This window comes from Myotis yumanensis, unplaced genomic scaffold (genome assembly GCF_028538775.1).
Source record: "Myotis yumanensis isolate MYYU_CA2020_CCGP unplaced genomic scaffold, mMyoYum1.0.hap1 SCAF_2, whole genome shotgun sequence".
Lineage (NCBI taxonomy): Eukaryota > Metazoa > Chordata > Mammalia > Chiroptera > Vespertilionidae > Myotis > Myotis yumanensis.
In genome coordinates, this window is record NW_027223753.1 from 114,267,838 (window position 1) to 114,283,623 (window position 15,786).

General features: G+C 44.4%; 1 protein-coding gene across 1 annotated transcript in view; it reads left to right on the forward strand.

The window, feature by feature from the left end:
* Positions 1-253: 253 nt before the first annotated feature.
* The window catches only part of SELENOT (selenoprotein T), a 29,812-nt gene continuing 14,279 nt past the window's right edge, over positions 254-15,786 (forward strand). The window contains exon 1 of the mRNA XM_070405971.1: positions 254-462. Coding sequence (XP_070262072.1) covers positions 326-462 — 137 coding nt within the window. The 5' untranslated portion in view covers positions 254-325. The remainder of the gene's footprint in view (positions 463-15,786) is intronic.

A 15,786-nucleotide genomic window follows, 5' to 3' on the forward strand; every position in this document is an offset into this window, starting at 1 on the left:
GAAACTGTGTGTAGAACCCAGGTGTGCCAGGAGCTACAGTTAATAGGCTACTGGGACATCCCACCAGCTGATCCTTCCCCTCCCTGCTTCTCTCTTTTCACCCAGAGTTTACGCACACAACCAAGATGGTGGTGCCGGACAGTGAAACAAGTCATTCCCCGTCCGGGCACATGCGCAGGAATCGGACCGCGCAGGCGCATTGCTGCCTCCCTCCCCGAATTTGGCGGACCGCGCCTGCGCTGTGGGCGCGGCTCCCGGCTCCCGCTGGGCCTTGGCTGGCTGCAGTCTTAGTCTGAGTGCGGCTGAAGTGGCTGGCTCGAGGAAGATGAAGCTTTTGCTATTACTCCTGGTGGCGGCGTCCGCGCTGGTCCGGAGCGACGTTTCGGCCAACCTGGGCGGCGTGCCTAGCAAGAGATTAAAGATGCAGTACGCCACTGGCCCGCTGCTCAAGTTCCAGATTTGGTGAGTACGTGCGTCGCCCCGCAGCGACTCTGCTCGGTGTCTCTTGCTACGCGAGTCCCCGGCTTCGCGGCCTAGCGGGCTGACCCTCCCCTGGGTGGGAAGAACAGCGCCAGCAGCCTTCCTCAGCCTGCCTTCTCCGGGGCCCTTCCCAGGACGGCCAAGGCTCCTCCTTTCCTCCAAGCACAACTGCTCACTTCCTTTTTGGTTCCTAGAATGGTGGGAATACGGAAGGGAGGGCATGAGAAGGTTAGATACTGAAAGGCGAGGACGTGGGGACACTTGCCAGTACCGAGGACCGGTCGGCGGTGTCCCGCCATGGCAGCCCCTGCTGCCTGCGGAGCTGGGCATGAGTCGGCGTGGCGTTGGCGGAGGCGCTCCTAGCGCTCGCCACCCAGTTCTCTTCCTCCGCCTTTTCCCAGGGTTATGCCGGGCAGCCCATTGCCCCGCTCGGTGAAGGTTAATTCGGGTCGTTGGAGGAGACCCGCGAGCGATAGACGCCTTTACCTGCCGGAGTGTGTGGAGCGAGGGAGTCGGGCTCCCGGCAGCCGGAGGGCGTGGAGCGGGCGGGAGGCTGATTCTCAGTTGGCAATTTCCAGTGTGAAACAGCAGTAGTTGCTCTTCTGACAACCGTTCTCTCCGGGACCTCTGGATCTTCACCCTCATTTTCCCTACACCCACCTCCCAAGAGTTGCCTTTGTACCTTTCAGGTTTTCTCTTGTGCATTCAGAGAAATAGAAAAAAAACAAACCCAAAAAACAAAATCCCAGCAGTTTTCGACATTGTGCTTTAAGTGATTTTGTTGTTACCTAGTTATGTATTAGAAGCAGAGCAGTAATGCAGTATAATAAGGTAAATGGGGTCGGAGGTTTGAAAGACTCAGATTAAATAAACAAATAAAAATTGTAAAAACGCAGAAATTAGAATTCTGTATCGAAAAAAGGTGACTTTTTTAAGGATAGGATGTTCAGCTTAGTAAATCTTCAGAGTCCTGATATTTTGCAAAATTAGTGTTGGCCAAAATGTTTTTTAAATCAGCTTTTCCCAACTTTACGTATTAACATAAGTGTACTAAAAGTTTAGATTTTCTATTTATCAAACTAGTTTTTTGCTTAGTCTTTAACTAAAAGACCAAGCAAATCTTTAAAATTAAAAAAAAAACCACCAGTAAGTGACTTTTAAGAATCAAAAAATAAGAATATGAGACTTTATTTTTGTAGTGAAAACTAAAAATCTTGATTTTTTTTTTAACTAAAAAAAAAAAAAAAAAGCAGCAGCCCACTTGCACCATATGAGTATACAGCAAAACGATGGCCATCTATGAACCAGGAAACTGGCCCTCATCAGGCAGTGAACCCGGCCTGCACCTTGACCTTGGGTTTCCCAGTCTCCAGAACTGGGAGAAATATATTTCTGTTTATAAGTCAAAAAGAGAGAAAAAGTTGTCTGTTTACTATGTGCCCAGCACATAACATATTTCATATAATACTGCAAATGGTAGTTATGGCTTGACCATTCTGACCCCCCCCCCCCCAAAAAAAATATTTTTTTTTAAATTAGAAGCTGTCAGTCATATTACCAAACTATAAATATTGCAATGTTGTTAAGGTTTAAATGTGATGCTTTTGGATTTGAGTAGTTTAAAAAAGGCTGCAGTTTCTACCTTATGTAATTTTTTTATTTTTGTATCTCTTGGTTTCACTTGTGCTTTTCACAGAAATACTTCGCTTTTATAGTGGCCTGTATTGGACTACTTGTCACAATAAAAAGTGTACCTCCGCTAAGGATATTCATAACAAAGTATTTAAAATTTGGAAAATGTAAAGAGAGAGCATTCAGTCCTTCAAATTAAACTTTAAAAAAAAAACTTAAGTACTTCATTTGAACTTTTGACATTTAATTTTTGTTTCTTTTTTTGCTGTTAGAACAAACTTGTCCCAAAAGTCTAATAAGAGTTTTCATTTGCAGTCACCCTGAGCATATTAAATACAAAAGTGCTTTAGGTTTGTTTTTGTTTTTCATGGCTAACTAAGGACTTCATTTCAAACAAAAATTTAAAAATTGAGAGCTATTTCTCCGTGTGGGAAGGGATCAGGGCAAGGAATTCCCTGTGGCTGGGCCAATACCTTCATGTAGGGGAGGTGTTGTGATAATCCTTCCTGGCCCCTTTGATGGGGAACCTTAGCAAGTGCAGAACCCTATGCGAGAGCCCATCTGCCAAGGGGAACTCAGGCTAGGAGTCAGTCCCTGGGAGGGAACAGTCAGGCAGCGGCATGACCTAAGGCGGTGATGGCAAACCTTTTGAGCTCGGCATGTCAGCATTTTGAAAAACCCTAACTTAACTCTGGTGTCGTGTCACATATAGAAATTTTTTGATATTTGCAACCATAGTAAAACAAAGATTGATATTTTTGATATTTATTTTATATATTTAAATGCCATTCAACAAAGAAAAATCAACCAAAAAAATGAGTTCATGTGTCACCTCTGACACGCTTGTCATAGGTTCACCATCACTGGCCTAAGGTGAACCACAGGATCAAGTGGTCAGTACCAAGAACCCACTCTTTCCCCGCTTCCTGGGACCTAGAATAGATTAAGGAGATGGTCTGTGGAAAGAACCTCTCAGACCCTGGCGAGAAGAAAGGCCTAGTGCCCTCACATTTGTCACCTCTCTTCTCTGGGGGGCAGTGAGTCCTGGAGTTTGTCAGGAGGTAATACTGACACCCCTGGGGGCAGGGAAGCCCTAGCAAGCCTGGACTCCACATCTGGCTCTCCCCTGGCAAGCTCTACAGTCACCACATGATCGTGTGTGTGCGTGTGTGTGTGTGTGTGTGTGTGTGTGTGTTTAAATATGCAGATGAGAAGTAACTTTACTTTATTTTATTTTTTTAAAATATATTTTTATTGATTTCATAGAGGAAGGGAGAGGGAGAGAGATAGAAACATCCAGGATAAGAGAGAAGCATGGATCAGCTGCCTCCTGCACGCCCCCTATTGGGGACCAAGCCCGTAACCCGGGCATGTGCCCTGACCGGGAATCGAACCTCTCACCTCCTGGTTCATAGGTCGATGCTCAACCACTGAGCCACGCCGGCGGGGCAGAAGTAACTTTATCAATTGCCCTATTAAATACAAGTAAGTTTAGCTTGTTTGTTACTCCCCCCCAGAGATTAATCTATATATAGTAAGGTGAATATTGGTTTTGGTAGAATCTTTTGGACATTCATTTGCAAGATTGTTTGGGAAAGGAGAGGAAGCTAAGACAATTGAGGATTAATATGTGAAAATTCTTTTAATTCTATTTGAAATCTGAGTGCTGTAAAATGCACTCATTCACTAACAGGTGTACTGATTAATAATTCGGATTTTGTAATCCAAGAAAACAGGATAATTTCAAGAGAAACATCAAAAGTGCTTTATTCAAATGTCCATCGATAGCTACACATTTCCCCCATCTTTCAGGTAATTTGTGAATACTGTCCCAATAGAACTTTTCTTGTTTAGAGGCAAACCATTCAGAGACCCAATTTTCCACTTCTTCATACTTTTTTTAAAAAAAAAACTTTATTGTTCAGATTATTACGGTTGTTCCCCCCCCCCCCCCCCATAGCTCCTCTCCACCTGGTTCCCACCCCACCCCATGCCCTTACCCCCCATTGTCCTCATCCATAGGTGTACGATTTTTTGTTCAATCTCTTCCCGCACCCTCACACCCCTTTCCCCCCCAAGAATAGTCAGTCCACTCCCTTTCTATGCCCCGATTCTATTCTATTCACCAGTTTATTCTGTTTGTCAGATTTTTTATTCATTTGATTTTTAGATTCACTTGTTGATAGATATGTATTTGTTGTCACTTTGTTGTTCATAATTTTTATCTTTATCTTCTTCCTCTTCTTAAAGAATACACTTCAGCATTTCATACAATACTGATTTGGTGGTGATGAACTCCTTTAGCTTTTTCTTATCTGTGAAGCTCTTTATCTGACCTTCAATTCTAAATGATAGCTTTGTTGCATAGAGTAATCTTGGTTGTAGGTTCTTGCTATTCATCACTTTGAATATTTCTTGCCACTCCCTTCTGGTCTGCATAGTTTCTATTGAGAAATCAGCTGACAGTATGGGTACTCCCTTGTAGGTAACTGTTTTTCTCTTGCTGCTTTTAAGATTCTCTGTCTTTTGCTCTTGGCATTTTAATTATGATGTGTCTTGGTGTGGTCCTCTTTGGATTCCTTTTGTTTGGGGTTCTCTGCACTTCCTGGACTTGGAAGTCTATTTCTTTCACCAGGTGGGGGAAGTTTTCTGTCATTATTTCTTCAAATAGGTTTTCAATATCTTGCTCTCTCTCTTCTTCTGGCACCCCTATAATTCGGATGTTGGTGCCCTTGAAGTTGTCCCCGAGCCTCCTTACACTATCTTCATATTTTTGGATTTTTTTTTCATTTTGCTTTTCCGGTTGGGTGTTTTTTGCTTCTTCGTATTTCAAATCTTTGACTTGATTCTTGTGATTCTCTAGTCTGCTGTTGGAACTCTGCATAATATTCTTTATTCCAGTCAGTGTATGCTTAATTTCTAGTTGGTCCTTTTTCATATCCTTGAGGGTCTCACTAGCTTTATCGAGGGTCTCACTAAATTTATCGGCAGTTTCTAGAAAATTCTTGAAAAACCTTATTACCGTGGGTTTTTTTAAAAATATATTTTATTGATTTTTTTACAGAGAGGAAGGGAGAGAGATAAAGAGTTAGAAACATCGATGAGAGAGAAATATCGATTAGCTGCCTCCTGCACATCTCCCACTGGGGATGTGCCCACAACCCAGGTACATGCCTTTGACTGGAATCGAACCTGGGACCCCTCAGTCCGCAGGCCGATGCTCTATCCCAGCCGTGGGCAAACTACGGCCCGAGGACCAGATCCGGCCCGTTTGAAATGAATAAAACTAAAAAAAAAAAAAAAGATCATACCCTTTTATGTAATGATGTTTACTTTGAATTTATATTAGTTCACACAAACACTCCATCCATGCTTTTGTTCCTGCCCTCCGGTCCAGTTTAAGAACCCATTGTGGCCCTCGAGTCAAAAAGTTTGCCCACCCCTGCTCTATCCACTGAGCCAAACCGGTTTTGGCTAACCGTGGTTTTGAACCCTATATCCAGTAGTTTGCTTTCCTCCATTTCTGTCATTTGGGACCTGTTTCTTTGTCTCCGCATTTTGGCTGCTTCCCTGTGTTGATAGAGTGGCTTTCTGTGCTAGGTGTCCTATAGGGTCCAGTGGCTCAGCTCCCTAATTACCTGAGATGGGCACTGTTGGTGCACCCCTTTGTGGACTGTGTGCACAGTCTTGTTGTAGTTAAGCCTTGACTGTAGTTGGTATCACTGGGAGGAATTGACCTCCAGGCCAGTCGGCTGTGAGAACCAGTTGTGTCTACAATGGGAGAACTGCTGTGCTGGAGACACCCTTCTGGGGCAGGACTTGCTTCAGTGGGGCTTTGGTGCTCACTGAGTCTGCCCTCTAAGAGTGTGTCTCTTAAGGAAGTGAAGAGTTTTAATCTGGTGTGCTCTCACTCTGACCACTGGGTATGCTGGCTCTTGGATCTCCAAGGAGGTGCAAAGTCAGCCACTGCCTGAGGCCACCCAGCAGGAGCTACAGAGAGACCTGCAGTTTTCTCCTCTTTGTTTGGGCTTTGGAGGTGCCCAGATGAGGCCCAGCTGTGAAGCAGTGCAGGCTGCTGTCGAGCCTTGGGCCTTCTTTTGGAAGCTCTGGGGCTCTCTGACCCAGCTGCAGCTTATTAGGTTTTAGATGGCAAAAGGCCAGGCCATTCTTATGAAAAAGCCTCTTCGCACAGCTTGGGTAGGGTTGTAAATTGGGTGGGGCAGAGTCTTAGGGAATCACCAGGGCGGAGCAAACAGCAATGGCTGCCTGTCAGCCCTGCTCCGAGGAGGTCCCTGGGTCTCTGTGTCCTGCAGCACCATGCAGGAACAGTGAACACTGCGAGCACCTCTGAGAGAAAGCTGCCCTCGTGTTCCGGCCCGATGCCAGACAGTCCAGTTTCTCCCCGGGTGAGTCTGGGTCCCCAGAGTCTTGCCTGGAACTGGACTTCAGAGCAGTTGGGAGCTTGTATCTCCCTCCCTATTGAAAAAGACAACAGCGTACCCAGTTGGCAGCCCGTTTCCGCGCACTTGCGCACCTCAGCACCTCCTCCCAGTCTCAGTGTGCTTTTCCCTTCTAGTTGTATAACTTCCACTCAGCCAGCCGTCCTGTGGTTCTGGATGATATCCGTTTTGTCTTTTAGTTGTAGTTTTGATGTGGTTGTGCGAGGCAGCAAGTTCAGGTGTTTACCTATGCTGCCATCATCTTCTTCATACGTTTTGAAGTGCTGCTCAGAAAGTGTGTGTGCCATCGATGGAAACAAGTGGTAATCTGAAGGAGCAAGGTCTGGTGAATATAGTGGGTGGGTTAATACTTCCCAGGCAAGAAGTATAAACGCATCTTTAGCTGGTTTTGAAGGGTGTGATGGTGCGTTATCATGAAGCAAAATTACTTTGCTGTGTCTTCTGGCCCATTCTGGTCATTTATGATCAAAGCGTGATTCAAATTGATTATTTGTTATAAGTAGCGATCAGTATTAATGGTTTCACCTGGTTTTAGAAGCTCATAATATGGCATACATTCCTGATCCCACCAAACACAGTGCGTTGTCTTCTTTCCGAAGCAATTTGGCCTTGCAGTCGGTGTTCATGGTTGACCTGGACCAACTCATGATTTTGTGCGTTTGGGATTCTCAAAATAAATCCACTTTTCATCGCCAGTCACAATTCGATGCAAAAAAGACTTTCTTTTGTGCCGTTGAAGCAACATTTTACTGATGACTTTTCGGTTTTCCATTTGTCTTTCGTTCAGTTGATGTGGCACCCATTTTCCTTCCTTTAAAATCTTTCCCATTGCTTGTAAACGATTGGAAATTGTTTGCTGAGCAACGTTTAATCTTTCTGCAAGTTGTTTTTGAGTTTGACATGCATCTTCATCCACTAATGCTTGTAATAGTTTGTCTTCAAACTTTTAGTTGACCTGGACGTTCATTGTCTTTCGCATCGAAATCATCACTTTTAAAGCGTTTAAACCAGTGTTCACAAGTATCTTGAGATGGAGCATATTCAGCATAAGCTTCCCGAAGTATACGATAACTCTCAGCAGCACTTTTCTTCAAAATAAAGTAATGAATTAAAACTTCCATGCCATAACTGGTTTGGCTCAGTGGATAGAGCGTTGGCCTGCGGACTCAAGGGTCCCAGGTTCGATTCCGGTCAAGGGCATGTACCTTGGTTGCGGGCACTCCCCAGTAGGGGGTGTGCAGGAGGCAGCTGTTCGATGTTTCTCTCTCATCCATGTTTCTAACTCTCTATCCCTCCTCTCCCTTCCTCTCTGTAAAAAATAAATGAATAAAAAATATATATTTTAAAAAAATTTCCTGCAAATGCTCGCTTTTTGGCATGAAATTTGACCTTTTTAAGCGTAAAAATATCTATGATGTTAACACCTTCATAAAATTTGACATATGAAGTTTTGAAGCTTGCTGTCAATACAACAAAATAGCATACATTTCAAATCACATATATATCAACATATGTGTAACTCCATGTATTGAAAAAAATCTGCATTATTAACCGGTACACCTGGTAATCACCACTGTTAGCAAAAGATTTCTGCAACCTTTGCAGCGGGGGTTCAGGATCTGAAGAAGGGGCCAATGCACAAATGAAAATACTATACAAGAAATATGAATTTAGAAGGCATGGGAGGCCAGGTGGAGACCTCTCTCCTGGAGAGGCACACTGAAAACCTGGCCTTATCCGCTTTTTATTCAATTTTAGATACACATCTTGCCCTCAGTAAAGCACAGCAAACAGGTAGCAGACAGACCCTCTCTAAGATCAATAAAGATCAGTAAAGATCAGTAAGGTTCAGTAAACATTTACTTTGAGGCTATTAGATCAGGAAATTGCTTCGAACCACCACTATCTCAACAGAACAATGGTGCTTGGCATTAGCCCTGCTAATGCCCAAGGTCCATCGGCCTTTCCGCGTTCCTTGGTGCACTCTCATGATAGTATCGGCAGTGAATGGCTTCCTGCAAAAGATAACTAATTTTTACCTTCCTTTCAGTTGCTTTTTTTCCTTATTTTATATTTCTTATGAGTACTCTAACTTTAGTTCAATATAGATCATCTGTTAATTGTACACATTTTTAATTGCTAATAGAACAAAAGAGCATACAACACATAAGTGGAATTGAAGGGAGAAAGATCATTGTGCAAAATAGCTTAAAACAAACTTTTCTATTCTACGTTCAATATTTTTTCAATAAATATTTGTTCAATACTTGCTTGTGCTAGAGACAGCCAATGGGTATATCCCACATGATGTTTCCCTTACTCTCTCCCCTCTTCCTCCTTCCTTCCCACTGTCTCTGAATATCAATGGGAAAAATTCCCTGGGTTAAGGATTAAAAACAAGAAAAAAGAATAATAAGAAAAGGGAAAAGTGGGTTGGTTGGCACCATGAATTAGGAGACTGAAAACATGAAGGACTTTAAAAAGCACAGAATCTATTTGAAATAGTTAGCATGGACAAAGGATTTTTCTGTATTTCCTAAATTTCCTTTTTTTAAAAAAAATATATATTTTATTGATTTTTTACAGAGAGGAAGGGAGAGAGATAGAGAGTTAGAAACATGGATGAGAGAGAAACATCGATCAGCTGCCTCCTGCACATCTCCCACTGGGGATGTGCCCGCAACCCAGGTACATGCCCTTGACTGGAATTGAACCTGGGACCTTTCAGTCCGCAGGCCGACGCTCTATCCACTGAGCCAAACCGGCTTCGGCTAAATTTCCTTTCTATTCATTATACACAGATCACCTAATTTATATGCAAGTTCTTTTAGAAAAGTATTGTGAAAAATATTTTAGATTGAGCAGTTGCAAAATTGACTCCATAAGTAAGATATTTCTGTATTAATAGATTTGCAAAGTGATTAGGACTTAAATTTAAGATGTTTTTCAAAGTTTAAATTTACTTTTTAAGGACCTTTGGCCCAGGGGCAAAAGGAATGGGCAGCTATTGCAACATTTTTAGCATGTTTATATATTTGTTGGGCGTATACTACAAGTCATAGTTTTACTCACTGACCCAGAAAGAATGGAATAACTTAAAAGATATGGGTGTGATAGTTGCTATGGAATGACTACTGCTCCTTATCATGTACCAGTATGCTTGCCATTAATTTATCATTTTGCCCACCTCGATAAAACAGTATGTATGTTTTATATCCTGTCAGCAGTATTGATTGCTATTTCAAAACAGAAAAATTGTTTTGAGCCCAGCCAGCATGGCTCAGTGGTGGAGCATCGACCTATGAAACAGGAGGTCAGGGCACATGCCTGGGCTCGATTCCCAGTGATGGGTGTGCAGGAGGCAGCCAATCAGTGATTCTCTCTCATCATTGATGTTTCTATCTCTCCCTCCCCCTTCCTCTCTGAAATCAATAGAAAAATAGTCTTTAAAAGAGAAATAAAATTATTTTGAGGAAAACAATTATATAGGAAAAAAGCTCCTTGGTTTTTCTTTATGAGTCTGAAGGCAAATATAGAGAAGAAAGTTTACTTATGTATAAAAATATGGTGTTTTTTGTTTGTCTTGTAAACTGCTTCATTTTCAAAATAAGAAAGTTACAGTTTTATTTTTATTTTTATTTTTTTTAAAATATATTTTATTGATTTTTTACAGAGAGGAAGGGAGAGGGATAGAGAGTTAGAAACATTGATGAGAGAGAAACATCCATCAGCTGCCTCCTGCACATCTCCTACTGGGGATGTGCCTGCAATCAAGATACATGCCCTTGACCAGAATCGAACCTGGGACCCTTCAGTCCGCAGGCCGACGCTCTATCCACTGAGCCAAACTGGTTAGGGCAAGAAAGTTACAGTTTTAAAGTCTTTTTTTTGAATTTCAAGGTTATAGGCCGGTTTCATCTGGAGTTTGGTGCAAAGATCTGAGACATGGGACTGGGAGAACCGAGGATAGAGTCAGGCTTCTGAGCACAGTAGCCAGAAAACTGGGTAACTGGTAGGAATCTACCAATAGTGTTGTCTGCACATAGACACAACTCTCTAGCTGGGGCTCTTAGGCTTCTCTTGGTGAAGGATTGGAACTCCCAGAGCAAATGTGACCCACAGGCTTAGGTCTCCTTGAGGGAGAATCTATGTCTTCACCATGGAAGAACCTCAGAGATCTCTGCCACCAGGAGGCCAACTATATGAGCAATTGATTGTGGCATTGTGGTCAAAGAGAACTTAGTTCCTGGACATAGGGAAGGATAGATCTTGTATTATCTAATTGTTCTATTTGGATCTAGCGGAAGTGACGGCTGGTCTAGGATCTCATGTCATGAAGTCTGTATTCTAGTCTCAGCCCTAACAAAGGTTACTCACCACTACCTACCCACTGCCTAATATAATGCTTGACACATAATGGGCATTCAATAAATATTTGAGTGAATTAATAAATGATACATGGATATGTAACCATGGAAAAGTCCCTTGATCTCTCTGGGCTTCATGTTTTTCTGTTCATCTATAAAAAAAAAGAAGTTTCAACTTAATTCGGTCTCTAGTTCTGAAAATATTGTATTAAAAGTTAGATACTGTTATTTTAGATAATCAACTTCATTGTAAACACCAATGCAAACTTGGGCATTGAACTCAGGTGGCATTTCTTGGTTTCAGGGTAGATAGGTACCTAGGTAATCTAGATTATTTTTATAATAGAAGCATCATTAGAATTTCTTACAGAAAAAAAGCAGTTGTGGCAAAATAAAATATTTGGTGAATCTAAGAACAGTAATAAGAAAATATTAGATAAGGTGAATGCTTAGTAAAGATAAGGTATCTAGAAATTTATAAGTTCTTTTAAAAATTTAGCTATAGAGATTTGTCTTCTTTTGAAAAAATTTCTTACTTTTTAGTGACATAATCTTTCATGAAATTTTTATTCTAAATATAGAGGAAGTATTAATTGTTAAGAAAGACTAAATTTCTCACTTTATTAAAAGTGAGTTTTCTTAAGTTGAGATCTATTGATAGTTGTACTGTCTCACCTTGTCAGATATAAACTTGATGCCCTTTTCTTGGGCTGATGGTGATGTTTGGTGTTTTTCATTGATGACAGTGTAATTAAAAAAGCTATCATCTGAGGTTTTATTTTACTATAACTTAATTGCTAATCCTGCTTTCTCTGGATCAAGTGGTACCTTCATTACTTTATATTTATGTGTTCCTTAGCTTAGAACTTAATGTATTTAACTACTTAACAATCTTACCTGAATTTGTAAGCTCTTCTGTTAATATGGTGGTTCCATCCACCTTCCCCTTTGCAGTTTTATTGAAGTGTAATTGACAAATAGAAATTGTATATACTGAAGGTGATGATTTTATATATATATATACACACACACACACACACACACACACACACACGGTATGTTGTGAAACAATTACTACAAAAGGTTAGTGAACACATCATCATCTCACATAATTATCTTTGTTATGGTGAGAACATTTAATATCTATTCTCAGCAACTTTTAAGTATACAGTACATACAGTATTGTTCATAAGAGTCATCACGTTGTACATTTGATTCCCCGAATTTTTTCATTTTAAAACTGGAAGTTTTCATCCTTTCACCAGCATCTCCCATTTTCCCAACCCTCAGCACCTGGCCACCACCAATCTACTCTGTCTATGAGTTCAACTTTTTATCTTTTAGAAAAACATTTTTATTGATTTCAGAGAGGAAGGGAGAGGGAAAGAGATAGAAACATCAGTGATGAGAGGGAATTCATGGATTGGCTGCCTCCTGCACACCCCCTACTGGGGACCAAGACGGCCACCCAGGTGTGTGCCCTGACAAGGAATTGAACTGTGACCTGGTTCATATGTTGATGGTCAACCACCGAACCACACTGACTGGGTGAGTTCAACTTTTTTAGATCTTACTTATATGTGGAATCTAAAATAGCCATGTTTCTCTAATTTATTTCACTTAGCGTTATGTGGTCAAGGTCCATCCATGGTATTCCAAATGACAGTATTTCCTTTTTCTTTGGCTGAATAATATTTCATTGTATCATATGTACCATGTTTTTTAAAAAATATTTTTTTATTGATTTCTGAGAGGGAGGGAGAGAGAGATAGAAACATCAGTAATGAGAGAGAATCATTGATTGGCTGTCTCCTGCGAGCCCCCTACTGGGGATCAAGCCCACAATTGGACACGTACCCTGGCCAGGAATCAAACAGTGACCTCCTGGTTTGCAGGTTGATGCTCAACCACTGACCCAATGGGCTGGGCTTGTGCCATGTTTTCTTCATTCATTCATTCATTCATTCATTCGGCATGGTTGTTTCCATGTCTTGGCTATCTACACTAATAAAAGAGAAACATGGTAATTAGCATACGACCGCTACCCTTCCCATTGGCTAATCAGCATATCCTTATGTAAATTAACTGTCAGCCAAGATGGCGGCCGGCAGCCATGCACTGAAGAGAACAGGGAGGCTTGCTTGCTCCAGTGATGGCAAACTCCAACGTTCCCCGCCTGACTTGCCGGCCTCTCACCTGCAACTCTAAGCAACTATGTTGCAAATATAGAAGCTAAACAAAACCCTAGAAACTGGCTTTCAGTCAGCCGGGCTTCAGCCAGCCGGACCGCAACATTGTATCAAATACAGAAGCTAAAGGCCAGAAACCTGCTTTCAGCAGCGAGGCCTCAGAGCTAAAGCTGGCCCAGAATTAAAAAAAAAAAAAAAAAAAAAAAAAAAAGGAGCGGTTGGGAGCTTCAGTCACCCGCCAGCCTGAAAACGGCCCTCAGCTCCTCACCCAGACTGGCCAGGCACCCCAGTGGGGACCCCCACCCTGAAGGGGGTGTGACCAGCTGCAAACAGCCATCATTCCCTCATCCAGGCTGTCCAGGCACCCCAGTGGGGACCCCCACCCTGATCCAGGACACCCTTCAGGGCAAACCAGCCGGTCCCCACCTGTGCACCAGGCCTCTATCCTATATAGTAAAAGGGTAATATGCCTCCCAGCACCAGGATCAGCAGAGCAGAGAGGCTCCCGGCACCAGGATCAGCGTGACAGGGGGCAGTGCCCAAACCCCCTGATCGCCCTGCAGCTCTGTGAGTGACAGGGGGCGGGGCCACAACCTCCCTATCCGCCCTGCTCCGTTCGTGACAGGGGAAGGCGACCCAACCCCCTGATCAGCCCTGCTCTGTGCCTGATAGGGGGGAGCTCCCCAATCCCCTGATCGCCCTGCGGCTCTGTGTGTGACAGGGTGCGGCGCCCCAACCCCCCCCGCCCCCCCTACAGGCCCTGCTCTGTGTGTGACAGGGTAGAGCCATAACCTCTCCATCAGCCCTGCCCTGAGTGTGACAGGGGGTGGTGCCCCAACTCCCCTATCGGCCCTACTCTGTGAGTGACAGGGGGGAGCTCCTCAACCCCCTGATGGGCCCTGCTCTGTGCGTGACAGGGGGGAGCTCCCCAACCCCCTGATCGACCCTGCTCTGTGTGTGACAGGGTACGGAGCCCCAACCCTCCTGATGGGCCCTGCTCTGTGAGTGACAGAGGGTAGCGCCCCAACCCCCTGATGGGCCCTGCTCTGTGAGTGACAGGGGGCAGGGCCCCAACCCCCTGATCGGACCTGCTCTGTGCGTGACAGGGGGTGGCGCTGCAACCTTCCCATCGACCCTGCCTTGAGTGTGACAGGGAGCGGTGCCCCAACCCCCCAATTGGCCCTACCCTGATCGTGACTGAGGGTGGCATCGCAACCTCCCGATCCGCCCCGCTTTGTGCATGACGGGGCGGCGCCCCAACTCCCCAATCGGCCCTGCTCTGAGCCTCACCAGGGGCTGCACCTAGGGATTGGGCGTGCCCTCTGCCACCCGGCAGCAGGCCTAAGCCAGCAGGTCGTTATCTCCCGAGGGGTCCCAGACTGCGAGAGGGCACAGGCCGGGCTGGGGTCCCCTCTCCCTCCCCCCCCAGTGCACAAATTTTTGTGCACCGGGCCTGTAGTCCTATATAATAAAGAGGTAATATGCAAATTGACCCTCATACCTTCACAAGATGGCTGCCTACGACCAGGCTGGCAGGGGGATTAGTGAGGGACGACCAAACAACTGAATAAGCAGGCTGTGTGGGGCGACCAGGCTGTCAGGGGGAGCAGTTAGGGGCAACCAGGCTATCAGAGGAGGCAGTTGGGGTTGACCAGGCCAGTGGGGGGCGGGCAGTTAGGGGGGCGTGGGTGCAGTTGGGGGCAACCAGTCTGGCATGGGGGGCATTTGGGGGCAATTAGGCTGGCATGGGGGGCAGTGAGGGGTGACTATACTGGTGGGGGGCAGTTGGGGGCGACCAGGCTGGTGGGGGGACAATTGGGGGCGACCAGGCTGGCAGGGAGGGGCAGTAAAGGGTGACCAGGCTGGCGGGGGAGGGGCAGTTAGGAGCGACCAGGCCGGCAGGGATGGGGCAGTTGGGGGCGACCTGGCTGGCAGCGGGGGAGGGGCAGTTAGGGGCGACCAGTCAGGCAGGCCGGTGAGCGATTAGGAGCCAGTGGTGCAGGATTGTGAGAGGGAAACCGGCAGTCAGACATTGTGAGAGGTCCCCGATTGGAGAGGGTACAGGCTGGGCTGAGGGGACCACTCCTCGTGCACGAATTTTGCTGCAATGAACATGGGGGTGCAAATATTCCTTGGAGATATAGTGATTTCATTTATTTGAAATATATACCCAGAAGTGAGGTGACTTGATCAAATGGTAGTTCTATTTTGTTTTAATCTTTAAATTCTTTATTAGTTGTTAAGGAATTACAAATGTGTCCTCATTTCCCCCCATTAAGCGCCCCCCCCCCCACTCATGCTCTTATCCCCCTGTTGTCCATGTCCATTGGTTTGGCTTATATGCATGCATACAAGTCCTTTGGTTGTTCTCTTCCCCTTACCCCCACCCTCCCCTACTTTCCCTCTGGGGATTAATAGTCTGATTGCTGTTTCTCTGTCTTTGGATCTGTCCCTGTTCATCAGTCTATGTTGTTCTCGGTAGTTCTATTTTTAATATTTTAAGGAACCTATGTACTGTTTTGTAGTGGCTGTACCAGTTTACATTACCACTAATAGTGTACAGGGTTTCCTTTTCTCTACGTCCTTTCCAAACTTATCTCCTCTTTATTGATGATAGACAAAGGATGTGATATGCTATCTCATTGTGGTTTTGATTTG